Source organism: Saccopteryx bilineata, chromosome 8 (genome assembly GCF_036850765.1).
Source record: "Saccopteryx bilineata isolate mSacBil1 chromosome 8, mSacBil1_pri_phased_curated, whole genome shotgun sequence".
NCBI classification, from domain to species: Eukaryota; Metazoa; Chordata; class Mammalia; order Chiroptera; family Emballonuridae; genus Saccopteryx; species Saccopteryx bilineata.
In genome coordinates, this window is record NC_089497.1 from 19669141 (window position 1) to 19696462 (window position 27322).

Consider the following 27322-nt stretch of genomic DNA (forward strand, 5'->3'; position numbering starts at 1 on the left):
AATTATTAAGCCAATCATTAGAAGTAGGCTGATTCGTTCATTTTGGATTATAAATTCAGTTCCCCTCTCGTCCCTTAGACACTATATTCCACTGTCTTTTTTAGAACACTCAGTATTTCTGATTGCCTTAGATGGTGCAGGTATAAGACTGCTAATGCTTTTATTTTCTTTGTTATCTAATTAATTCTGATCCTTCTGAAAGGTTTTTGTAGTCTTTAATCTAAAAGATAATATAGAGAATGAAAAGATTGTTTGTTGAGGTTTTTTTTTTTTTCATTATAAAAACCAGAAATTGTTTCTGTGGTTTTTTTTCACTGAGATGTAAAATCTCTATCATCCTTATTTCTTGTATGACTGAAGACTGTTTGCACAGCTTGCAAAGAATACTTTTGTAGGAAATTAAATCTCTATGGTGCCTCTGTCTCATAGCCATGTCTGCCAGCTTTCGAGAGCAAAATTTCTGTTTCCATTCACAAAGCTAAGCAATACCTACAAAATCCCTGAAGGAACTTAAAATTAAGTTTCTGACCATTAGAATACAAGGGAGAAAAACATTAAATATTTGATATTGGAAATTTATATGTGAGTGTCTTTTCTAATCACAGGTATTAAAAGTTTAATGCAAAGAAAGCATTTTAAAACACTGTGAACATTTTTTGGCTACTTATGCTTTGCTACTTCACTTAAAACGACATGCCCTTTCTAAAGTAATCATGAAAACAAGGCTTCTGCTGAGCAGTTACTTATATAGCTTTTGGAATTGATTAAATGTGTTATAAAACATTGTTAATCCTGACCGTACTGAAACAACTCCTATTAGTTATTATGCTATGAAGTGTACTTACGCACTTTGCTACGTCTTTTAGTTTGCATTTAAAGTGTCTTATTTATAATATGTATTCAATAAATACTGTTAGGATAATGGCTAAAATTAAATTATTTCTCTATTAATATTTATTTTATAACTCTTTTATCTCTTTATCAGAAGAAAATATAGTTGACCCAAGTAGATTCACAGTTGTTCATATGAATATATATATATATATAATACAAGAATAAATAATAATATAAGAATAAACTCTGTTTCATGTACTCATGACTATAAGCCTACGTTTGCCCAACTCAGATATTCGGCTGTGCTGTAATAAGTGGGGAGCCTAGTATAATATCAGAGTCTAAGAAACATGGTCCAGCTCTTTTAAAAACTTTCACCCGTTAAATCTTTGTGCAGGTTAAAGGAGAAAAGAAAAGTTGTTTAGACTCCTAAAATATGGAATGTGCATATAGATGATAACATCTACATCTTAAAAAACTGATGGGCACTCCACTGGGAGATGAGGATCAGCCACAGGATTCAATCACATTGTATTCTTCAGTAAGTCCCTTTAAAATGTAGCTGAATCACTTGACTTGGAGAGATGAACACACAATCCAATATGCAGATGATGTATTATAGAATTATACACCTGAAGTCTATACAATTTTATTAACTAATGTCACCCAATACATGCAATAAAAAGGATAAAAAAGATTCAATACAGAATATTTAGCTTAAACCTTTATTTTTTTCTCAGAAATTTTTATCAAAAGTTGGCCTGTTGCTACTTTTTAATATGACATCAACAAAATATAATTAAGCCTTGTAAATTACAAGTTGGCGATTAAGTGGTTTCTCTATTCACATAAGAAAAAATTATTAGAAATAATTTCCCTACTACATTCAATTCATTGTTCATATCCTGAAACAACTAGCATATTCAAGAATTAAATTTATATGTTTAGGATAAATGCTGTTCTGTCTGAATAGGAGGGTTTATATGGGTTTGGCTAAATGAAATAGCAAATGAACAAAAATAAGTCATTAAAAATGGCTTAATAGTTAATCAAACCACTGATGACCACTATTTATGACTAAGTGTGTACCCAACTTTCTCACTAACCCTTCTGCTTCCTATCTGGCATGCATCCCAATTTCTGCTGTGTTAACATTTGCTCCAGGGAGGAGATGAAGGAGAAAAGGTCCATAAGGTTTCCATTGGCCCAGATAGTAGAAACATCTGCTGGATTCATGAGCAGCTTGCTGGCTCAAATCAGCAGGGAGAGTTGATGCTTATCAGCCCTGCCATATGAGTCGATATTTCCTGTACCCTGGGGCTACACAAGCTTAATCAAGGGGAAAAGAAAAGCACATTACATGTCAAAATTTCTTTATTAAATAAGCATTATATTTTTTAAAGTAACTCTCATGGCATCATAAATTACGAGTTTAGTACTAATGAAATTCAATTTCTAACAAATAGCAGAATTTACTGGATTATTTTATGATTAATTAGATCAATTTGTATAATGATGGATTCCATGCATTTAGAACTTTGTTCAGAGAGATTTGACCCTTAAACTTTAAAAGTTGGTTAATATTGTTCTCCATGAAAAAACATTTGCCAGAAAAATAAGTACTGACTTTTTCATAAGGTTATCTTTGTAGGTAATTTTAGGATTAGCTAGCTGGTCAATGATTTCAACAGTAAGATTTGGGATTATAGTCACAAATGTGAACTTAATGAATTGGTAGTAAATATCATTATTGATTTTTACATACAGACACATATATTTGCTATTTCAAGAGCAGTCACGTTTTATTTCCATGTTGCTGCCAATACCCTGAACCTTGGAAGTTTTTTGCCATTGTCCTCTGATTCTGTGACTCATTCTCTTCAGTGCCCAGATTTGAAAAGTCTGTAACCTCCAAAGCTTATTAAAATTTTTGATGAACACAACACTCAATGAATATTTAAATTTGAGCAATAAAATATGAGCTTTCATGAATAATATATAGCTGTGTAATATATATATTTGTATTTAATGTGTATAAAGTGGGAAAGATATCTACATGCCTAAATCTATCTCTATCATAGCACCTTTGGTTTCAGATCTATCAAAGCATGTAGGACTATAATTTTGAAACAAAAAAAAATCTGTAGCCCAAATTGTACATAGAATTCATGAAACATATCATAATTTATTTAGTTCTAATCTGATATGGAAAGAAACAAGACAAATAGGTACAATTTTGTGATTTTATTGGTAGAGCCTTTACTACAGCAGATAGATTATACAGAAATGTCATTTTTCAGATCTGATATTATAGTTGCAGTGCTCACTTTGCTAGAACAGTAATACAATTCTTGGTTTTATATATATATAATAATACCCGTAAAAAAAAACAACAGTCTTTATATCCAATACAAGTTTACCCAAAAGTCAAAAGACAAGTGATACGACAATAATATCAATAACTAGCAGAGGCTTTGTGACTCCCTGACATGCTCCTCAACATGTACACTCAGTCCTTACCCAAGACTAGACTGAGTCCATCAGAAGCCTCCAGCTCTGGTGTCCATCCAGCTTTTTTGACCTGACTAGTCACGCGGCCTTCTCAGAATTATGTCATCAGTTCCATTCTTCAATATGGCTACATCTAATCAATGCTTACAATTTATTATTCAATAAGTCATGGCAACAACAAAATACCAGTGTTTAGTCTAGTACATAACAATCTTTCCAGTTTTCATTTAATTGGGATCCAGTATAGAAATATAATTTATTAAACAGCAAAGATGCTTCAACCTAGAGTTAACTTTATAGGGTTTTCTAAGACTAGAGAAAATACCAGGCACCAGCTTTCTTTCAAATGTTATAGAGAAGACCCCATTGGCTTTGCTCTGAATATATAGATATCTTTCTGTTTATTATTTTGCAAGCATCTCTCCAGAACAAGCATTCTTCAAGTTTAAGAATCAGATGATGCATTTTTTTTCATTTCCAACTCAATTTATTTTATTGAAGTTTAGTTTTAATAATTCATTTTAATTTTCTAATTAACATATTATAAAGATAGTATCCCCTCAAAGAATATATGGAGATGTGATTAATTTCCTCTCTGCTTTATCAGAAGTATAATTCTTTGAGCTGACTTATATGTACAAATCTATACAAAGTATCAAGTTTCATTATAATATTTTCCCACAGCGGTTTCCACTTGCTCTCATAGGGCAATGTTCCCCTAGATCTAATGTGGCACTACAAAGGACTCGAACATCAAAGCATGTAAACATGGACAAGATGGGTGAAATCAACATTAATGAAATCTTTGGGCATTCAGAAATGATCAAACACTGAAAAACACATCCTATTAACCACTGTGTTATTACATTTTTTTTTCCAGAAGAGAACTGGTTCCTTAGGGAATATTCTAAGTTGATTCATAAGTTACTACATATTGATGCACACTTAAATAATTAAGGTGATATCATTCTGAACACAATGTTCATGTCTCAAAAAGTTGTGCCCACTACTCCCAGTTATATATGTTAGAAAATGAAAAGTCAGTCGTAGATGTTTTCGCTTCTTGCTGTCAAGGACTTTGAACATGTCTCAGGTTATTTATCAGTGCTGACCTTGGGCATAAAAATTTCACTCTTATTTCTAGGGTGTTAGTCAAAAGAGGAATCATTTTATAAAGTTTATAAAATATACTTTTAAACAGGAGAAAAGCTCAAATGTTTTGTTAGCTCATTAGTGCAGTCTTTTGGGAACTCATTTATTTAAAAATATACTATTGGTACACACTCAGGGAAATATGTCTTTGCAAAAGAAAACTGTTTTAAACACAGTATTTACAGCAATGCTCTTCTTTCACACAGATAACCACTGTAGTTTTAAAAATAAACAGTAAAATGAAAGTCCTTCATTATGAATAACAAGAAACTTCCTTAGGCAATGACATTTTAAAGTAGAAGTAAGAAATACATTGTCTATCAAAGAGTGGGAGATATATGGGAATACCGGTAACAATTCTGTTTTAGTACAAGCTCAAGTCAGTGAAATATGAGATTTCATTACTAGAAGTTTATATACAGTGTAAAACAAATACCAAGAGATTAATTACATTTACCAATAAATTATCCCAGGATTTAATAGCTTTTTAAATATTTTCTCAATAAGTTTCTTTAAGCACAATTTTTACAATGATTCATCTCTGAATTAAAAACCTTTGGTTTAAGGCTAATGATTAATTAGCAGAATAATAATATCTCCTGAAACGTATATTAGTTATGTCACATCCTTTACTGGTTTACAAATGCATGTAAAATAAATGTAAGCCTCTCATTATGACAAGAAAGTTTTACATATTTTGCTTTGACTTTCTTTGCTACCTCATGTTGGGCTATCTCATCCATTTTTTCTAATCTAAACTTTTATTTGCTCGTTTTCTTTTTTAATATATTTATTTATTTATTTATTTTTATTTTATTTTTTTAGTGTTGTTAGTAGCCATCCTCTTTTCTAATTCTACTCCAGGACATTTAAATCAAATAATTTTCTTTTTGGAATCCTCTCTCCCTCTCACTAATATTCTTGTCCTCTGGCAATTTTTAAGTGGCAGTTCTTTCTCTCCACTTATGTTCCAGCTGAAATGTCACTAGTCTTAGGTGTTTCTTTTTTTTTTTTTTTTTTTCCTTCTGAAGCTGGAAACGGGGAGAGACAGTCAGACAGACTCCCGCATGCGCCCGACCGGGATCCACCCGGCACGCCCACCAGGGGCGACGCTCTGCCCACCAGGGGGCGATGCTCTGCCCCTCTGGGGCGTCGCTCTGCAGCGACCAGAGCCACTCTAGCGCCTGGGGCAGAGGCCAAGGAGCCACCCCAGCGCCCGGGCCATCTTTGCTCCAACGGAGCCTTGGCTGCGGGAGGGGAAGAGAGAGACAGAGAGGAAGGAGGGGGTGGGGGTGGAGAAGCAAATGAGCGCTTCTCCTGTGTGCCCTGGCCGGGAATCGAACCCGGTTCCCCCGCACACCAGGCCGACGCTCTACCGCTGAGCCAACCGGCCAGGGCAAGTGTTTCTTTATATCACCTATTTCCAACCTTTTTTTTTATCACGTGGCACACATAAACTAATTCTATAAATTCTGTGGGACACCAAAAAATATTTTTTTGCCAAATTGTCAAAAAAGGAAGTATAATTTTGATTCATTCACATGGGACGGCTATTGTTGTGTTGGCTGTTGTAATTTTTTTTCTAATTTGACAATCTAAGGGCAAATATGTCACTGCCCCTGACTGAATAGACAGGTATTTCATGTTTTAAAAATTCTTGCAGCACACCAGTTGAAAATTGCTGCTTTATATTATTGTGTTCTATTGTTTTACCGCCTATATTTCAGCTGTAAGTTCTAAAGCTAGAACTTCTTATTATTTCCTGGCTTGTTCACAGTTGTATTCTTAGTACCTACCATGTTAAGCACATTCTAGGCACAAAACATATTTGTCAAATAAATTAATGTTATGGAAGCATATTTCATAGGAAAAAAAATTTAATATGAAAGGTAAGTCTCAGAAAGCATTAACATTGCTTGACCATGCAGTGGCACAGTAGATAGAGCGTGGGACTGGGATGTGGAGGATCCAGGTTTGAGACCCTGAAGCCGCCAGCTTGAGCATGAGCTCATCTGGATTGAAAAAGGCTCACCAGCTTGAGCCCAAGGTCACTGGCTTGAGCAAGGGGTCACTCGGTCTGTTGTAGCCACTCTATCCCTCCACCCCCCAACCCCCCCGTCAAGGCACATATGAGAAATCAATCAATGAACAACTAAGGAACCGCAATGAAAAATTGATTTTTCTCATCTCTCTCCCTTCCTGTCTGTCTATCCCTCTCTCTGTCTCTCCCCCCCCCAAAAAAAAAGAAAAAGAAAAAAGAAAGCATTAACAATGCCTGATCAGTCGATAGCACAGTGGATACCAGGTCGCCAGCTTGAGCACAGGGTAACAGCCTTGAGCATCGGATCATAGATATGACCCCATGGTCGCTGGCTTGAGCCCTGAGTGACACAACTATGACTTGATGCTTCTCATATCTCTCATTTCCAGTCTGTCTGTCAATCTCTCTCTCTTTCTCTCACTAAAAACTAAAATAGAAAAAAAGAAAGCATTAACATTGTATGTTTATATATATATAGTTTACATACCTAATATAAACTATTTATACATGACTAAATTATATATGTTAAATATATATGTTTACATGTGCCTAGTATAAAGGCCATCTAAACATTTCATATTATATCCTATAATTCATGAAGCTATAATGCAAACCAACATACATCTCTCTTTTATATATGTATTCAATGCACCAATGCAATTATTTAAAATTTTTGCAGAAAATAATACATGAAAAGAATATTAATGTATAGGCAACTTGGATAATAATCAATATAATTTTATGTTTGCAGAGGATGTCTATATGTGGCAAAATCCAAAAGAAAATATTATCAAGATATATTTACTACCTAACAACAATATGCTTGGCAATAATTTTTTTTGAGTTGGTATAATTTTATTTTTTTGGATTTGCAATTTGAGAAAACCAGGATAAAAAACAGATTGAAGTCCTAATACTTTCTCAATTAAAATTTTCCTCACTAGTTAATTATTCTTTGCATATTTGAAACAATTATATATTTATAATCACAATTTAATGATACTTATTTTATTTTCTTACAAGTTTTGTATTTAATTTGTTCCTAGAAATGTTATTAGATATTTAAATTTTCCCCAAAGTTATTAAATATTTTTAAATGTATGACAAACATTCATTTTTACTTTCTTTAAATATATCAACCTTCAAAAAAGCTACTAGATGAAACAAAAATATTTACATAACTTTTCCCCCTTTTTAGTTTCAGATTGAAGTTTTTCCAGGGACTTCAATTTTAAGCAGTTGTGTCCCACGCAGCCCAGCTCCACCCCCACAGGCAGACTGACCATTGTCCTCTCTGCCGAACCCAGCCTGGCTCCACCCCCACCGGCTCCACCCCCACCGGCAGACTGACCATTGTCCTCTCTGCTCCACTCAGGCCGGCTCCACTCCTACTGGTAGACTGACCATTGTCCTCTCTGCCCCACCCAGCCCGGCTCCACCCCCACCGGCAGACTGACCATTGTCCTCTCTGCCCCACCCAGCCCAGCTCCACCCCCACCGGCAGACTGACCACTGTCCTCTCTGCCACACCCGGCCCGGCTCCACCCCCACAGGCAGACTGACCATTGTCCTCTCTGCCTAACCCAGCCTGGCTCCACCCCCACCGGCTCCACCCCCACCGGCAGACTGACCATTGTCCTCTCTGCTCCACTCAGGCCGGCTCCACTCCTACTGGTAGACTGACCATTGTCCTCTCTGCCCCACCCAGCCCAGCTCTACCCCCACCGGCAGACTGACCATTGTCCTCTCTGCCCCACCCAGCCCAGCTCCACCCCCACCGGCAGACTGACCACTGTCCTCTCTGCTCCACTCAGGCCAGCTCCACTCCTACCGGTAGACTGACCATTGTCCTCTCTGCCCCACCCAGCCTGGCTCCACCCCCACCGGAAGACTGACCACTGTCCTCTCTGCCCCACCCGGCCCGGCTCCACCCCCACCGGTAGACTGACCATTGTCCTCTCCACGCTATATTTCGCACCCTGTCTCCAGAGGCGTCCTTCCATCTGTGTGTTCCTTTCCCGATATCTCCTCTGGGCTGACATCTCAATTTAGAATTTAGTTACGTGACTGAGCTTTGCTGTGAACCAGACTCTGGTTGTAATACTTGAAAAATCTAGTTTATAGAAAGAAAAGTAACTTTGTGACTATAACTGTGAAAAATTGAAGTTCACTTTTTCCTAAATGTTCTCGTTCAATAAATCATTTTCTTTTAATTTTTGAGAAAGCTCAAGACATGCCAGGATATGAATTAAAACAGATAAATTAATTAAAAAATATTTTAATGTTTTGACCATAAAAACTACCCTGGTTGGGAAACTTGATATATTTATATTTAGTCTAGTTCACGAAGTCTATAGTATATAAACAACTTTCTGGTTATTATGAATTTTGACAGGGTGAAAAGGAGAAAAACAAGCTAAAAATGGAAAGAACTGATTTTTTTACAGATACACATGAAAAAATATTGGGGTTTTTAAAAAAATTAGATAATGTTTTAACACACGAGAAGGCAATGCAACCAATAAGCAAGAATAGGAAGCAGCCAGAACGCAATATTTCCCAGGATTTTATAAATATTCTGTGGAGTATAAAATTTTGCAATCTAAGGAAAACAATGTTTGTCATATGGCTGAGTAATATAAACTTAATAAAAGAAATATAAGAAATCTACTTTATGTAAAAAAAAAAAAAAATGTCCGGGAACATTTAAAATACAGGAGGCTGAGCTATGCAATCACACCAAATCATTTTTTAAAATGATTTTACGTTACAAAATTTCACAATACAAAATTCTCCAGGGCCTGCCCTGATATTGATAAGCAAGAATTAACTTTAATTAAGGGTCCTATCATAGACACAGCAAATGATAACTAGTTCTGATATCATGCAGTTAACTGGGTATCAGTGTGTTGGTCAATTGGAATGAAAGCAGCAGTTATCCTAGAGGTCCCTTGGCCTGCTAGGCATGTCCAGGAGAATGTATTATCACGTTCTGGAAAAGAGAAAGAGAAATGAACTTTCTACAGGGGAATTATGATTCTCCAGGTCAGGAGTTGTAAGAGCCACTGTAAATCGGAAAGAGCCTTTTCTCATGTTTCAGAGGCCAACAAAAACGAGAGCCAAGTTTTGGGTACACAAAGTTTCCGCTCCAAGAGCTGGGAGCAGAATGTGTTTCTCACAATGGCTGTAGAGAACACTAGGATCTGGTCCGCAGCATTGTAATTGCTGAAGCTGTCAGTTTGGCACTCTTACACCCTGATATCAGGAGGAGAAAGCCCTTCCAACCTTCCCTGGCCTTGCACGACCCAGTGCCCGCCAGCTTTGTTTCTTTCCTGCCTTGGTCTGGCAATTGCGATGGAACACAGGTCTCAAAAGTGCTTCCTGTCTCTATGGAAACTGGCAGGCAGCACCAGACTGGCGGCCATGCTCCACGGTGGTTGGGCAGAGGGGCGGCACAGAAGGTGGATACCAGGTGTTGTACTCTATAAGGCAAGCGGAATCTGGAAAGGATGAAGTAGAATGAGAGAAAATAAATGATACAATGGTACCTTAGGAGAACAGAATGCTTAGTTTTTCAGACAAACCTAAAAGCTAGAATGAAGTAATGAGAAAAATCACTAGAGAATTCTAAGTATTTGAAATAACAGGGGGACGTTCCCCAAATGGAAACATTTGGTACTTAGCGATCAGTCTGAATGTTTCCTTTCATTTCCTTTCTCACATGACAGAACATTCATCGCACTTTTCTTAAGAAATATAAGCTTCCATTAATGACATTTGTGTTTTTCAATCCAATAGGCTTTCGTACTCAATATGTGTTTCAGATCATACAACTTATCCAACCACAACTTTCACATTAGAAAGTTATTTGTTTAGAATGCCTTTCGTAATTTAGTGGAAGTAATAGCATGCTGTGCGTGCATTTAGATTATTTTTAGACTCTCATTTAAGCAACAAGAATGAGCTTGAACTTTTTAAGATGCAGGGTCTTCGTATAAATACCCCAAACTAGTTCATGAAACAGATTAGAAAAAGAAGGAGAGGGAAGCACAAAACTGAGAATAGTGGAAGGAAAGAGCCTAAAAAAAAATAGTAAGCTGTGTTTGTATTTCATTTAAAAATGATTTACTTGTTCTTGTCATTTCTTATTGAGGTTGGTATTGAGGATTTTTAATTGATCTTGTACATACTGATCTATTTGGCATCTGTGCTTTTCATCAGTGAAATATGAGAACCTTAATAGAATTCCAGTGTTTTGCATTTAAAATGGGGTTCTTGAGAGGACATAAACATTAAAAAAAACCAAAAAACAAAAACAAACGAAAACATGATGTGTGCTATTTGATGCAGGTGCCAATAACTCTGTTGAATTAATTTATTTTGTAGACTCTGTTGACAGCTTTCATTAGGTATAAATAAGTTCCAGAACGAAGGGTCAAAATACATGGCATTATTTAGCTCATGAAAAATTTACACTTTCTCACTGAAAAATGGCATCTTAAATTCTCTTCACATTTTGTTTTTATTTGCTCCCCTTCACTGTGTTTTTTATTTTTTAATATCTGCTTCTTCCTTTGAGAAAGTTTTGCTCATTTTCAGGAAGAAAAATAATGAGGGTCCTCAGTTCCTGTTAAATAGCCCACAAAGTTTGATCATTTACCCTGAAAAATCACTGACTATAACACGCTCCTTCTCAGATGTGCAAAGGCATCAACCTCTGCCTGCCTGTCTAGATCTATCTCAGGTGATTATTGCTCTCAGTAAGTAAGCAGTCATGCGCTGTGTGCGCTGATCCACTGTTGCGGCCCAAATTTATTCTTCAGCGCAGGAAGAGAGATACAGAAAGCCATTGCCTTTACTCATCACCCATTCAGGAGATAGCAAGGCTTGAATGACGCCATTTTTGGAAGCAGAGCCACGGTGGTTTCAGATCAGTGTTCAACATGCAGCTCTGCCTGGCTACTCTTTTTCAACAAGACAGCTGGCTTCAGAGATCTCTCCTCACTGCGCTGCTTGTTGCTTCTTTAAGCTGATGGCACATCACAGGGTGTCCCCAGGTTGAGGTGGCGGTAGTCTTAGAAGTTGCTTCTTTATGATTTTGTGCCAGTGAGCTAAATTCCCGGTCGTCAGAGAGTGGAAGCACGTGTGTGAAACATGTGAGGGAAGACACCCCTCCACTAACTGAGGTCAACAGGAGTCAAGACTCGGTTCACTTAATTCTGAGCCTGGTAATTCTTAATCTAGACAAGGACATGTTTAGACTTTTTTTTTTTTCTTAAGTATAGGACAGATGGGAACACTGAAGGAATAATAGCAACTATTGATCTGCTATTTAAAGACGTGGTCTTGAGAAGCTATCTTTTCAGAATATTGACGAATTGCTCTTCACTAAATTGTCTTCCATGGCAATAAAATAACAAATTATTTTCATCCCACTTCTAAAATGAATCTAAATGGTTTTAAACTACTGATGCTAGTTAGAGGGACATAAACTTGGCAGCCTAAGAAAAACTAGTAGGTCAGGATCATGACCCTCAGCATTGGAAAAAAGAGATCTTATCTGAAAGATTTTTTTTTTATTGGAAGTACAGTGGTAGAAAAAGAAAGAGCACTATTGAAAAATGGTTGCGCCTGACCAGGCGGTGGTGCAGTGGAAAGAGCGTCGGAATGGGATGCGGAGGACGCAAGTTCGAGACCCTGAGGTCGCCAGCTTGAGCGCAGGCTCATCTGGCTTGAGCAAAAAGAACACCAGCTTGGACCCAAGGTCGCTGGCTCCAGCAAAGGGTTACTCGGTCTGCTGAAGGCCCACGGTCAAGGCACATATGAGAAAGCAATCAATGAACAACTAAAGTGTCACAATGAAAAACTGATGATTGATGCTTCTCATTTCTCTCCATTCCTGTCTGCCTGTCCTTATCTATCCCTCTCTCTGACTCTCTCTCTATCCCTGTAAAAAAAAAAAAAAAAAAAGAAAAATGGTTGCAGAAAAAAGAAAAAAAATAATAATTGAAGAACAGACTAAAAATATGAAGAAAGGTAACTTCAAAACAATAACTAACCTGCACCAGAAAGATGGTTTTTCAGAAAACAGTACACCTTATTTATACTAAAAATGCATTCAACAGACCCAACCAGAGGTTTCAAGGGTAGTTTCCTCAGTGGTGCCCTGTAAATGTTTAACAGCTCTTTCTGGGAGGGGAGGGGGGGAATTTAACAAGAAAAAAAAAAATCAGCTAGAGTTGTTCGCCATTCCATTGTGAAAATAACCCCACTGTGGTCAATTTCAAGCTACCGTCGTATCTCACTGAGCATGCAGTGAGAAGGCGGCAGTGGTCCCATGCTGATGCGAGCCACCTGTACCCCTTCACTGCTCTCACTTCAGCTGGAGATGCTCCTCTGCGTGTTAAAAATAGATGCGGAAGGTCTAATTGCATCTTTGAAATGTTTGACTCCAAACTACATGCTTCTTTTATAACAGTTCCTCAGTCAGAATTTCCACTTTACTTTTTTACTGCAGTTCTGTAGTGAGACACGTGAGATCTGAAGAAGGGTGCAGGAGTTCAAACCTGCCGCTAGGCCCTTTTAGCTCTAGGACTAGGAGCGCAGCATTTAAGGGCTTCTTGCATCTGTTTCCTTCGCTTCAAGGTAAAGATGATGACATTGTTGCCATGAAAATTAAATCCTTGTTAAAGGAGACATACTTTAGAATGGTCCTTATTAATTCGTGTTTCCTCTTTTAGAGTTAGCTGTGTTTTCCTCATGTTTACTTCTGGTTTAGTGATGGTTGATGGATGACATGACATAGGAAGGCATGTGGACATAACAAATGTCCAGACCCGCAGAGAACTTTTTTAAGAGTTTATTTGAGCCAAACTGAGGACAGGTGCCAGGAAGCAATATATCAAGTGCTCATCTTTGCAGCTGTTTTTTTTTTTTAGGCATTTGTGATTAAGGAGGGAACCAAGGAAGGTTACATGAAGGTAGGGAAAGGCACGGTAGAGATTAGGTTGCAGCATAGTTAACAGGAGTATGTGCTCTCTACTTCCGTGTGAGGTATTCCTTCTGGTGTTCCAAAAGTGTATTGATTTAGATGCACAAGAACAATGGGCTGGGCTGACAGCACCTTGACTAAAGAAATTATAGGCCTGAGGCATGACTACCCAATATGACCTGCCCAGTTAGGAATTTATGATCAATCACCCTGTGAGGTTACTGTCCATAGACTACCTGTTTTTCATCCATGATTACTACTAAAATGAATGTTGATGCAAGGGAAATTGCATCATAAAGGGAGGGTAAAATGCTTTTAGTCACAGAAATTTGTCTTCTTAGGAAAGCTTAGTTAGAGCTTATTATACCGAACATTCCAGAAACATTATTGTCTTTCATGTTTTCCTCCTCTGGTGCATAGATTTGGTACAGTATGTTTTTGTTTTGTTTTTTTCCTGTTCCATTTTGGGAGCTGACGATGGTGTTGGGTATGCCTGTTCTAGATCTCCATCTGTTACATCTTCTTATGAACATTCATGATGTTCAAATAGAATGTAGAAAAAACTCTCAAGTTATTATAACTAAAAAGCTTTTATGATTTAATTGTCCGTATTTTTTTTTTCTGGATGAAGAATTAGTCTCTTAGTCTGCTCTTCCATTTTGGCCATGAATGAATTGCAGCAGACTTGAATTACTCCGTTCATTACACTATCACATGTTCCTCTTCAAATGCTGCTGGTTCTGAGAAGATGCTCTCCTTTTGGAAAATGAGTACCCACTGAGAATACCGATTCACAATAAAGAGTGTTAAGCAGTGTAGCTGATGCAAAGATAAATAAGATGCCCTTGTTTCCTGATCCTTAGTTAGCGTAGGAACAAGTAAGGGAGTCTGATACCCATGCAAATAATAAAAAGAAATAAAGACAGAGAGAAGGGGGGAAGATGGTGGACATAGGTTGCCTGGAAAAATAGCCAACTTGTACACGTCTAAACTGGAAGTTGTGTTTTCTTTAAGTCTCATCGTAAACTTGTTTGTCAAGAACTTGATGGAAATACTTGTGTATATTTAAAGACCCAGTTGCTCCTCTGCAGCTGGTATGTTCAAGAATGATTAATCTATGTAATAAACTGATTATTACAGTCATTACATAAAAAAAAAAAAGAATGACGGCTCTAAATCCTAACATAGAGGTAAGCTTAGCTAGAGGAGGATCATTTTAAAATAAGGCTCAATGTGACCCATGCATTTTAGAAATCCTTGTTGATAAACAGAATTAGACTTAGACTGCCTTCTGCCATGCCATTCCACTCTTTCTAGATTTCTGATTATTCTGTAAATTCCTTAGCATATTTTTCCCCCTGTGACATCTTTCAGATATTGATTTATACAAGATAAGACATGTGGTAGATCCCCCAAAATATGTGTCTGATTAAGGCACTGAGGATGAATCCTTACTTTGGCAATATACTAATTCTACCAACTGGGAAAATGAGTAATTCTTTGGAAAGATTCTCTGAGATTGAATTAAATGATGACCTTGAGCCATGAGGAGTTAAAAGCAAAATGTAGCATCTAACTTGACACTTTCTCCAGGTTATAACCAGATGTAAAAGGCAATTCAAATCTTCTAGAAGTTTGTTTGATTGCCTACAACACTGGCTTTTGAATCGATTTTTGAAAATTACATATCCTAAGGGTGTTTAGGATTAGTAGAGTCTCCATGTGAATTTGCTCTCAGTTGGGAAAAACTAAATTATTTGACCACAGGGATTTCAGGCCACAGGGAACTGAAGGCATATACTTCAAAGTCAGAATCCACATGGGGAGATGATGGCGGAAAGCAGTGCTCATCTCCTACCCTGGAGGACAGAGTACAGGTGGACCCATGTATACAGAGTACCTGGCACACAGAGGAGCCTAGGAAATACTACTTTCTTCTAAGGGCCAGTAAAGAAAGACTGAAATAATTATCAAAAGTAATTTCTGAATAAGGATGTTTATGGGCAGTTAATACTGACATCCTCTCATATTTTTTTCATTTTTTATTTTTTTGTATTTTTCTGAAGTGAGAAGGAGGAGGGAGAGAAACAGACAGACTCCCTCATGTGCCCGACTGGGATCACCCGGCATGCTCATCTGAGATATTGCTCCATTGCAACCAGAGCCATTCTAGCACCTGAGGCTGAGGCTGTGGAGCCACCCTCAGTGCCTGGGCCAACTTTGCTTCAATGGAGCCTTGGCTGCAGGAGGGGGAAGAGAGAAATAGAGAGAGAAGGGAAAGGTTGGAGAAGCAAATGGGCGTTTCTCCTGTGTGCCCTGGCTGGGAATCGAACCTGAGACATCTACATGCTAGGCTAACACTCTACCACTGAGCCAACCAGCCAGGGCTGACATCCTCTCTTATTTGATTTTAATGTTATAACTGAAATTTATGAGAACATTATTTAGCTAGGTATGCAATTTAAAGTTTATTTGTTAAAGAACTCACTCATTTTTTTCCCCAGTGTTGTCTAATTCACTTTTAAACAGTGGCAAAGTTACTATGCCTCTGTAGCCTTAGAGAAAACAAGAATAAAATGTTGAACTGTCAGAACAAACTCCCAATGGTTCATTGACCTTGTTTCACAATGGAAAAATTGCTTTACCTCCTTGTGTCAGTTTACCCATCTGTGAAATGAGGATAATGTTTTTTATGGGGATGCTTGAAATTATTTTGCAAATGTAGTAGATGAAATTGTTGCAAGCATCATTGCTCACCCCCCTCCACTTCTTTAAAGAAACAGTATTATTTATGTACTAGTTGGTAGTCAGATTGTCATCTGGGGTGAAATATGTGTATCTGTTATCAATTGTGTGCTTTTTATTACATTAAGAATGCCCTCCTCCCTCATATTGCTTTATTTACACATTAGGTCAATACCTGGGAACCCAAGTAAAGTATCTTTAAAATTATTCCGAGCTTCATATTTATGAGCTGCTCATCCCATATCCATGGTAATTATTGCTTCTTCCTGTTTTAGCTCATGTTTTCTCTGATGTGGTTTTTCTCCTCACCTCACTTCACAAGACTGACAGTTCTCCATGTCTCCCTGTTAGAGGTCACCTCTGAGCTGAAGACAAAACACATCCCACTCTGGCTCCTGTTGACTTGCAAGTCAACTATCAAAGAATTTATTCCAGACATCCCCTAACCTCAATATAAAAACTGTACCCTAAAGATTACAGTGAGATGTCCTAGGGAGTTGCTATAGTGACTCTAAGAGGTTGGCATTGAGGAGAGAAAGCTACTGATACCAGATTTCTGATAGGCATAATTATATAAAGTGGTCATGAACCTCTATGCTGATGTCATTTAGGTCTGGAAAAAAATTTCCCCTTCAGGCTCTTCTGTCTCTTATGGTGCCAATCAACAGGCTTCTTGGTAATAAGATTCTTCATGCCAATATCTCCTTAAGTGGTGTTTGTAGTAATGATAGAATCATTTCAAAACCAAAGAAAAAAATATGTTTTACGGGTGTAATTAAGTCATCATAATGTTCTTGCATGTGTAAATTATTCTTGACCTAATGAACTACCTTGCTCACATAAAAGTATCTTAACCCAGCTCTAGAAAGTATTTTTTTACCCATGTTGATAATTGTTACCAGACATGGAAAAGCTTCTCTTCAGATCATCTTGCTTAGGTGAAATTTACCTACTATGTTTCCATGTACATGAACTTTGTTTTAACTATTGAAAGTGCTGTTATTAAGTAAAGTTAATAAATGAATTACTTTAATAAATAACTGTAAAGAAAACAGAAAATAATTTTTAATGATATCATATTGACAAGGGTCCTTTAAAACTTACTTTCTCTTGATTACAAAAGAAATACATGCAAATCATAAAAGATATAGGAAGGAACAAAAAAAATCTCTATTTTTTAAGGTCAGAGTAATCACTATAAGTTTTTGGTGGATATTTTACAACTGAGTACTTTTTAAAAACTATTTACATTGTTTTCTCTCACATGCTTTGTATTTCTAAAAAGAATAGAAACACATACAAGAAACCCTGGTGAAGTAAAGATTTAAAAAAAAAAATTCTTTATCAGATATTGAATCTAAAGTTCTAGTACCCATATTTTACAGACTAGTCAAGATTATAAAAGTTACCTGACAAGTCTTTAATGTGTTACCCTTCTGCTTTAGAGAGTTCAATCCATCTAAAATTATTACAGTGCCATATCTTCAAAAATGACCAGTTTAATACCATATAAATATTGAAAGGCCAGGAAATTAATGGTAATCATGTTACTAGTTAAATATAGATCTTTTTGTGTGTCTAGAAGGAAAAGAATGTTTTATCTCAAAACTGTTGTTCTCTGATTAATGATTTTCAATTATTTTTCTGTCTTTTTGTAATATATAGTTTTGTTGCTGTTTGGTTGGTTTACATTCTATTTGGAATAAGAGGTTAAATACAATATAGCTCTTTTATAACTTTTATTTAATCAACATTTTCTTTAATCCCCTTTTAGGCAGCCAAGGGCAGTTTCCACTAACACAGAATGTAACGGTTGTTGAAGGAGGAACTGCAATTTTGACCTGCAGGGTTGATCAAAATGATAACACCTCCCTCCAGTGGTCAAATCCAGCTCAACAGACGCTCTACTTTGATGACAAGAAAGGTGAATACATTTTCTTTTAAACATTTTAATCATATTCTGAAATATCCTAATTATAATAAATTGATTTTTCTGAGATGATTCAAATTATTCCTTTTGATTACCAAACTGCTGCTGCTTGTATTTAAACATGTTAAATATTAAATACTCTAGTTTGCAAGTCATAAACACTAAAGATAACTTATGTCAACTTTTTAATAAAATAAACAGTTCTAATTCTGTTTCAAAAATAGCTTTATGCCTTCTCCTAACATGCATCTTCTATCCAGATACCATTTTTTTGTTATTGTTGTTTTGTAGCTGCATGGCATATAGATGGAATATTTTGTCTTCACTTCTGGTAGTGTGATATGTTATTTTTACTACTCGCACCTTAATATATTTAGGAAGATACTATATAATTTTAGAAAGTTTTATGATTCATTCTCATGAGTTGGGTTTGAAAGTAAGACTGGAGAAATGATTTTCATAAGTTTAAGTAACTCCATGTTTCCAAAATAAATTAAAATGAAGTAAGACACAGTCTTTACTTCAAATTGAGTTGGATTTTATTAGTTAACTGAGTTTCCAAATGGGATGATAGACTTTGATTAAACTTTTTTAGAAGTGTAAAAAACTTCACATTGTATAATTCAGACAAATAATTAAAAAGGCATTTTGACTTTGTAGGCCTTCATTCATTGTTATAAGCTTTAGGATAAAAATGAATTCATGAACTCTAATGAAATATGGAACTGTGGCTTTAGATTTATATGAAATATATAGGCTATAAATATCTATTTGTTATATACTAGCTACTTAATATGGTCTTATATCAGATTTCTTATGAGTCTGAGCAGCTAAGATTAAGGTAATATGAAATCAATATTTATATAAGAATAGCCAAATTAGTCCAATAAATGTGCCCATTACACCTAAAATATTAAGTTACTATACTTTGTGCGTTGCTATAATTTTCCATCTTAGATATAAGAAATTCTTTTATTCCTCTATATGTATTAGTAAATCTTCTTTTCCTCCTAGGTACATATAAAGATTTATATTTAAATAATCACATAATAATCATTATTTTTTTCTAGATTTAAGATAAACTCTTTGGCTTATTTTAATCTTTAGTATAGAATGAAAGGTAGATTAAAAATCTAATTTATTGATTTTACAAATATTATTTGAATATTCCTTTGTACAAGGCAGAGTTGGAGAACAGATAGATAATTCCTGCTCTTATAGGGCATGCAGTCTAGTAGAAGAGACAGACGATAAGCAAACACATGAAAAATATATATTTTAGAGTGCATTTATAGTGAAAAAATGTTCTCTCATAGATATCTCAATAGATAGATATTTCTATAAATAGAAATAGATTTCTATTGACTGATATATACAGAGAGAGAGAGAAAAAAAGAGAAGGAGTGAGTTTAGGAAATTGTGGAGGTTGGTAAGTATAAAATTATAAGGTGACCAACTTTTTTACAATGAAAAGGAGGACAAATATAAATTGAAGAAAACAATATAAATAAAAGAAACATTTTATTCACTGCAACAATAATACACTATAATATGATAAATGCATAATAAAATATTTGTAACATTTTAATTGTAATTTTGCTTACATGCCTATTAATTGTTCATAATAATTGTGAGAAAAAGTACTCATGTAGATAATTTTATCTACATGAGTACTTTTCCATTGAATGAATATTTTTGTGAATGTATCATCTTGTAAAAATATATTGCAAATATCTGAACAAGAAATATCCTTCATATTGAATTTTACAGCAAGTGCTGCAGCTAAAGTATCAACATTCAATCTTGATTTCTCACTTAATCCAAAAATCATTAGCAGCTAAAAAATCTCTTTCAACTGCTGTATTAGTTCCAGGGAAACACAATGTAAATTGAACAAGAATAAGAAAATTTTCACATGGAATTTGTTCATTTTTGAAAGGGCTGAATATTTCCATCTATCTTTTTTATTAATTTCGACATGTTCATTTTCCCATTGTATTAATTTTTCAGAGTTTAAAAATACATTCAGTCTTCTAATTTCTTCAAAGAGACAATTGTCGTCTATTTTGATCTCTGGCATTTCTTTAGATAAAAACTCATGACAAAATTCAATATCTGTCCAATATACTTGTGATGAAGTAAAAAAAATCATTAAAAACTGTTATTTCCCATGATGTTTGTTTCAGAACATTCTTCGACATTGAAAACATGTCTGGTAAAAATTCTGCACTTTTTTGAGAAACTTTTCTGTTATGCCCGGATTTGATTCCTCTAAGTCTGACAATTTTCTTTTTATAATTAAAGGAAGAAATTTTTCTTCAAAACAAAATTTATATTGAAGGATAAAGTCATTCAAAATAAGACTAGTTTCTGTAGCTGAAATGTGTTCACCTTCAATATTTTGAATTGTTTTGTGAAAAATAGATGCTTGATTATGTACAAAATACATTAATATCTCAAATATTTTATTTTTGAAAAACTATTCCAGGATTTTAGGACATTTTTCTAAACTTAAAAAATGTGAACAGAGAGGCTGGAATAATTGTAGAACACGCTCTATAGCAGGTGTTAGAGTAAGCCATCTAACTTTTGAATATCCTAAAATTTTTCTTTGTATTCAACATCTGCTTCTTCACAAAATTGTTTGAAAGTAGTAACACAAATAATAAAACAACTGACATGCAAATAAATTGTAGTTATTTTTACTTCTAAATCAATTGGCATGGCACATGACACTGTGTTGATTGCATTTGACAAAATATCTACATTACAACCTATTCCTAGTATTTTCTTTTGGAGTAACTCTTGTAATTTTACATACACATTATATACACCCTTTTGTGTCTGCCCACCAAAATTTGAATTTGTATTATCAGCCATTAGTGCAACAACTTTGGATTTCAAATTGTTTTCATGGTTTGACAAAATTTTAGAAGTTTTGTCCTCAATGGATTCTAAATTAAAAAATTTTTACTTGAATGCCCTTGATAACATTAAAATATTTTACTATTATCGGATACAATTTAATTTCATTATGATTTGATGCATCAGATAAAATTGTTATAAATGCTGCAGTTTCCAAATCCTCTGTAAGTATTTTGTCAGAGTAATTTTTAAATACTGATTTCAAAATAGCCTCGTATTTTTGTCCTGGCACGTGAAAACTTTGCATTGTGAAACTTTTTCAATAATTTAGTTGTACAATCCATTCTACGAAAACTTTGATTGTGAATTATGGTATGAAATGCAAATGTTCCCTCCTTTGCAGCCAACTTTTTTTCATCTTCAGAATAATTTGAAGTTTTAAAGAAACTTGTTACTTTACAACTGGAAGCTGATGCATCTAATGATTGCTTATGTTTGTTGGTGGTCAAGCATTTCATTAGCACTGCTCTGCCTCCAACTGCAATACAAAATTCTCTGCTGCAAATATTGCAGAATACAATGGTATTTTTCTTTGATATGAGGAGTGGAAATTCCTTTTTCAATTTATCGTTGAAAAGGCATTTTCTCTTTTTTTATTTTTCCATCCCTTAAATAAAATTAAAAATAAAATATAGAACAACACGAATCATGCAAACACGTTAGGAACTGAAAACGTTACATCATTGTAGATAAATTTTCCAGAAGCTAAATTGACAAAACTAAATATAAAAAACCCCACTAATTTGGAGTGATATTTGGGTATATTTATGATTTTCTAATTAAAAAATGTCTGTTTCTGCAACTATTTAATCAAAATGCATTATTAATAGATATGATTTGAGGTTAGATTTCCACTTTAAAACTCAAATTTCAGGATAATACTTTTAAATAAAACTATATGTATTTGGAAATTATGTATATTAAAAAGATAGTGAATAATCGTGAATTGTGCTTACCTGTCTATGATTGAATATTCACTGAGAAAGAAATAATTGTGGGTCTACAATTTCATGTGCTTCAGTAAGAAGTACATAAAGCCGTTTGCGCACTTGGTATATTGCTTGTTCTCCCAAGGTCTCCTGTGCGGAGCGCATGCGTCTCATAATCAGGTCTCACTGCGCTGTACTGATCCTTAATGAATCATCATGTCAAATATAAACACGTCACATAACACTCAATGGATCAACTCTGCATCGATTGAGTATGGACATTTACAGATTATTCTTCCAATATCAAAAAGGAGGACATGTAAGAGGACACTTTTCGAGGGAGGGCAAAACTTACAAAAGAAGGACTGTTCTCCCTAAAGAAGGACTATTAGTCACCTTAGAAATTAATAGGGCAGGCCAGCAAACTGGAGACTCAGGAAAGAATTGATATTTCCATTCAAATTTGAAGGCAGTCTGAGGACAGAATCCCTTCTTAGTGGGTGTATGTAGGTCAAATAAGTTTGTAAATATGATGTATATGTTTGCTCACTTATAGTTTGCATTGGGTGTGGGGGGACAGGTTGTAGGCTAGCAAAGTCCTTATAGCCTAAGGTTTAGTTTTAAGACTAAACCTATCCCACTATTTTAAATATTAAAATCTTTTCAACATCCTTTTAATAGTAAGATCTTCTCAAAACTAAGATTTTTCCAAAAACACACTTGACTGTTGCATGATGGGGAGTGGCGCACTCATATGACGAATCCCATTTATGCCTCAGATAAGTGACTTTGTATCAGAGACTTTTTTATTTTTATATTGGCTTAAAGGCTTTAATTTCTACACAATAAAATAAGGCTGACTGGGGGCTTTCTCTCTCAGTTACTGCCATCAGCATTGCAGAGGAGAGGCAGCCAAGATGGCGGAGAGCTGAAGGAGAAGCCAGTTTGTACAGAGTTTGTGCAGAAAGGAGATAGAGAAGAGGTGAATAAGGCTGGTGAGGTAGAAACCTTTGATTCTAGGAATAATCAGATAAGTCAGTGGCTTTGGGAACCCTGAATGGAAAGGAAAGTGTTTTCCCACTCTTTGTATTTACTTGCTTGCTGGATGCGAGCTAGGATTAAAGGTAATGGCCCACCAGTTCTTGGCTTCATTGTTTCATTACTGTCTGTCCAAATCAAATGTGAAACTGTATAGGCCAGGTTGCTCTGATGGTGACTGCCGCTACTGGCTTTAGAGTAAGCTTCAGTCTTTCTCTTTTTTAAGTCCATCAACTGATTGAATAAGGCCCACCCACATAATGCAAATAATCCTTACTTATCTACCAATTTAAATGTAAATCTTATTTAAGACCTGACTTTAATGGTTGAACTAATTTACATTCCCATAAACAGTGAATGAAGGTTCCTTTTTCTCCACAGCCTCTCCAACACTTATTACCTGTCTTATTGATAATAGCTAATCTAACAGGTGTGAAGTGGTATCGCATTGTAGTTTCAATTTGCATTTCTCTAATAGCTAATGAAAATGAACATTTTTTTATATACAGTGGTACCTTGAGATACGAATTTAATTTGTTCTGTAACCGAGCTCATAAGTCAGTCAACTCGTATATCAAACTGCTGATACTGGACCTGTGCACCAATACACCAACTAGTGGCAGCTTCCCAAATCATGACTCATATCTCGGAATTTTGCTCAGATCTCGAACAAAAATACGGACCAAGTCTCAGCTTGTATCTTAAAAAAAAAAATTGTATGTTGGTCTGTTCATATCTCAAGGTACCACTGTATCTGTTGGCCATTTATTTCTTCCTAAGAGAAGTGTCTGTTCATGTTCTCTTGCCATTTTTTTTATTGGATTGTTTGTTGCTGAGTTTTGTGAGTTCTTTATATATTTTGGATATTAGCCCCTTATCTGAGCTTTTGTTTGAAAATATCATCTCCCATTTAGTTGGCTGTCTGTTTGTTTTGTTGACAGATTTTTTTGCTGTGCAGAAGCTTCTTAGTTTGATGTGGTCCCATTCATTTACCTTTGCCTTTAATTCCCTTGCCTTTTTGGGTCAAATTCATAAAATGTTCTCTATTGCCAAGGCCCATGAGTTTGGTACCTATGTTTTCTTCTATGTAATTTATTGTTTCAGATCTTATATTTAGGTCTTTGATCCATTTTGAATTAATTTTTGTGCAAGGAGACAAACTGTAGTGAAGTTTCATTTCTTTTGTGTGTTACTTTCCAATTTTCCCAGCACCGTTTATTGGAAAGACTTTCTTTTCTCCATTGCATGTTTTTGAACTGCGGCAGCGGCGGCGCCTCGGAGCGGGCGGTTCGGGCTGTGGTGCCGGCTCCGCTGCGTCTTTTCTTTCTCATTCCCCGCGGCGCAGGGTAAAGGTTTTATAGGATCACATTAACAAAAGCACGATGGAGTTTTATGAGTCAACATATTTTATTGTCCTTATTCCTTCATTGCGTGTTTTTGGCTTCTTTATTAAAGATGATCTTACCATATATATGTGATTTTATTTCTGGGTTCTCTATTCTGTTCCATTGGTCTTTGTGTCTATTTTTCTGCCAGTACCATGCTGTTTTGATTATTATGGTTCTGTAGTATAGAAAATATGGTGGTTCCTCAAAAACTTAAGAATAGAACTGCCATATGACCCAGCAATTCCTCTACTGGGTATATACCCACAAAAATTTAAAACATGGGTATGTAAAGAAACAAGCACCCTCATGTTCATTGCAGCATTGTTCATGGTGGCCAAGACATGGAAACAGTCAAAATGCCCTTCAATAGAGGATTGCATAAAGAATATGTGGCAAATGCAAATCAAAACTGCAATGAGATACCACCTCACATCGGTTAGATTAGCTATTATCAACAAGAGAGGTAATAACAAATGTTGGAGAGGCTGTAGAGAAAAAGAAACCCTCATCCACTGTTGGTGGGAATGTAAAGTAGTACAACCATATGGAAGAAAGTATAGTGTTCCTTCAAGAAATTAAAAATAGAGCTACCATATGACCCAGCAATCCCTTTACTGAGTACATACCCCCCCAAACTCAAAAACATTGGTACGTAAAGACACATGCAGCCCCATGTTCATTGCAGCATTGTTCACAGTGGCCAAGACATGGAAACAACCAAAAAGCCCGTCAATAGATGACTGGATAAAGAATATGTGGCACATATACACTATGGAATACTACTCAGCCATAAGAATTGATGACATCGGATCATTTACAACAACATGGATGGACCTTGATAACATTATACTGAGTGAAATAAGTAAATCAGAAAAAACTAAGAATTATATGATTCCATACATAGGTGGTACATAAAAATAAGACTCAGAGACATAGAGAAGACTGTGGTGGTTACTGAGGGTGAGGAGGGAGGAGAAGGAAGAGGTGGGGGGAGTTGAAGGGCAGAAAGAAAACCAGATAGAAGGTGACGGAAGACAATTTGACTTTGAGTGATGGGTATGCAATATAATCAAATGTCAAAATAACCTGGAGATGTTTTCTCTGAACATATGTACCCTGATTTATCAATGTCACCCCAATTAAATTAATAATAAAAAAATGTGGCACATATAGACAATGGAATACTACTCAGCCATAAGATATGATGACATAGTATCATTTATGACAACATGGATGGACTTTGATAACATTATACTGAGTGAAATAAGTAAATCAGAAAAAGCCAAGAACTCTATAATTCCTTACATAGGTGGGACACAAAATTGAGACTCATGGACATAGATAAAAGTGCAGTGGTTACCAGGGGATGAGAAAGAGAGGAAAGGGAGGGGGGTGGAGAGAAGAAGAGGAGCTTAAAGAGAAATAAAATATCTGGTGACAGAAGACAATTTGATTTTGGGTGATGGGCATACAGCATAATGGATTGTCTAAATGACGTGGAGATGTTTTTTCTAAATCTATGCACTCTGGTCGACCAATGACACCCTGTCATAGTTAACTGTCTAAATAAATTAATTAATTTAAAAAAAGAAGACCTGACCTGTGGTGGTGCAGTGAATGGAGCAACAACCTGAAACACTGACCTTCTGATTCGGAACCCTGAACTTGCCTGGTGTAGGTGTATATGGGAGTTGATGCTTCCTGCTCCTCCCCCCCTCTCTGTCCCTCTCTCTCTAAAACAAATAAATAAAATCTTTAAGAACATTTTTAATGTTATTTAAAAATACTTGTACAACAACCCCAGGCTGGTGTTATCACATATCTGGGTACCGTGGCCTAATTAGTTGACAGATAAAGTAACTATTACAGAGGCCATATTGTGTTTTCATAAGTGTTTAATGTGCAATTCATGTTTAACATAGACTTCCAGTCACAAAAATTTTTTTGTGCTTTAAGAATATTTTAAGGAGTCTTAAAATTTATTTAAAAGATTCATCTGCTAAACACTCATTATAGTAGTATTAATGTAAGTTAAATCTTTATTAATATTATTGATTATTTAATACTTCTCAAGAGCTTTTTTATCCCACTGTAAAAATTTTAAACATACTTATGAAACAATAAAACATCTCTTTTAAATTGGTAATAACTAAAGAATTTAATGTGATATTCTTAAGGCTTTGTAAAAAAAAAAAGGATATTAGTTTGTTCCTTCACAATATTTGGAGGAGTTTATTGCAGTTGTTTTAAATCAAGTAGTCTATATTGATTTCCAAAGAATGAAGTTCTATTTCTTAAAGAAAATTAAATACATAAGCAAGAAGTCAAATAGAGATTTGACAACCTGTTTTGCTTGTGGTATTAATTATGTATGTTTGTAAATAAATATTTAAAATCCATAGACTTAAATATAAAACTATACCAATTTCACAAAAATCTCTTATTTGCCCAATGATGTAAAGCAAAATAAAATATTTTTGAGGAAAAGAGTTTGTTAAGGATATTTATGAAACAAGTAAATATATAGTTATGCTATTTAATTTACCAATTTGATTATTACATATTTAAACTGATATAAATATAAATATAATTTATATATATTTGTTTTTTCACCCTTGCATTTAATGACATAATTTTACTTAGCAGCACTTTTTTTGAAAGTGTAGGTACTATCAATGACAAATTTGTCTCAAGCTACAACTTTAAATTTTCATAATATTAGCACATTCTTTGTTGTTCATTCATCTGGCAGGAGTAAAATAAATATCTCTAGTATTTAGCAACTTATTGTACTACCTTTTTAAGGAGATCTTTGAGAGTCATGTTTACAGTGACATT

At 35.3% G+C, this 27322-nt stretch overlaps 1 protein-coding gene across 3 annotated transcripts in view; it reads left to right on the forward strand.

Moving 5' to 3' along the window:
• Positions 1-27322, forward strand: part of CADM2 (cell adhesion molecule 2) — a 1158136-nt gene that overhangs the window by 838023 nt on the left and 292791 nt on the right. For all 3 annotated transcript variants that reach the window (XM_066241147.1, XM_066241150.1, XM_066241149.1), the window contains one exon: positions 18049-18198. In XM_066241147.1, coding sequence (XP_066097244.1) covers positions 18049-18198 — 150 coding nt within the window. The remainder of the gene's footprint in view (positions 1-18048; positions 18199-27322) is intronic.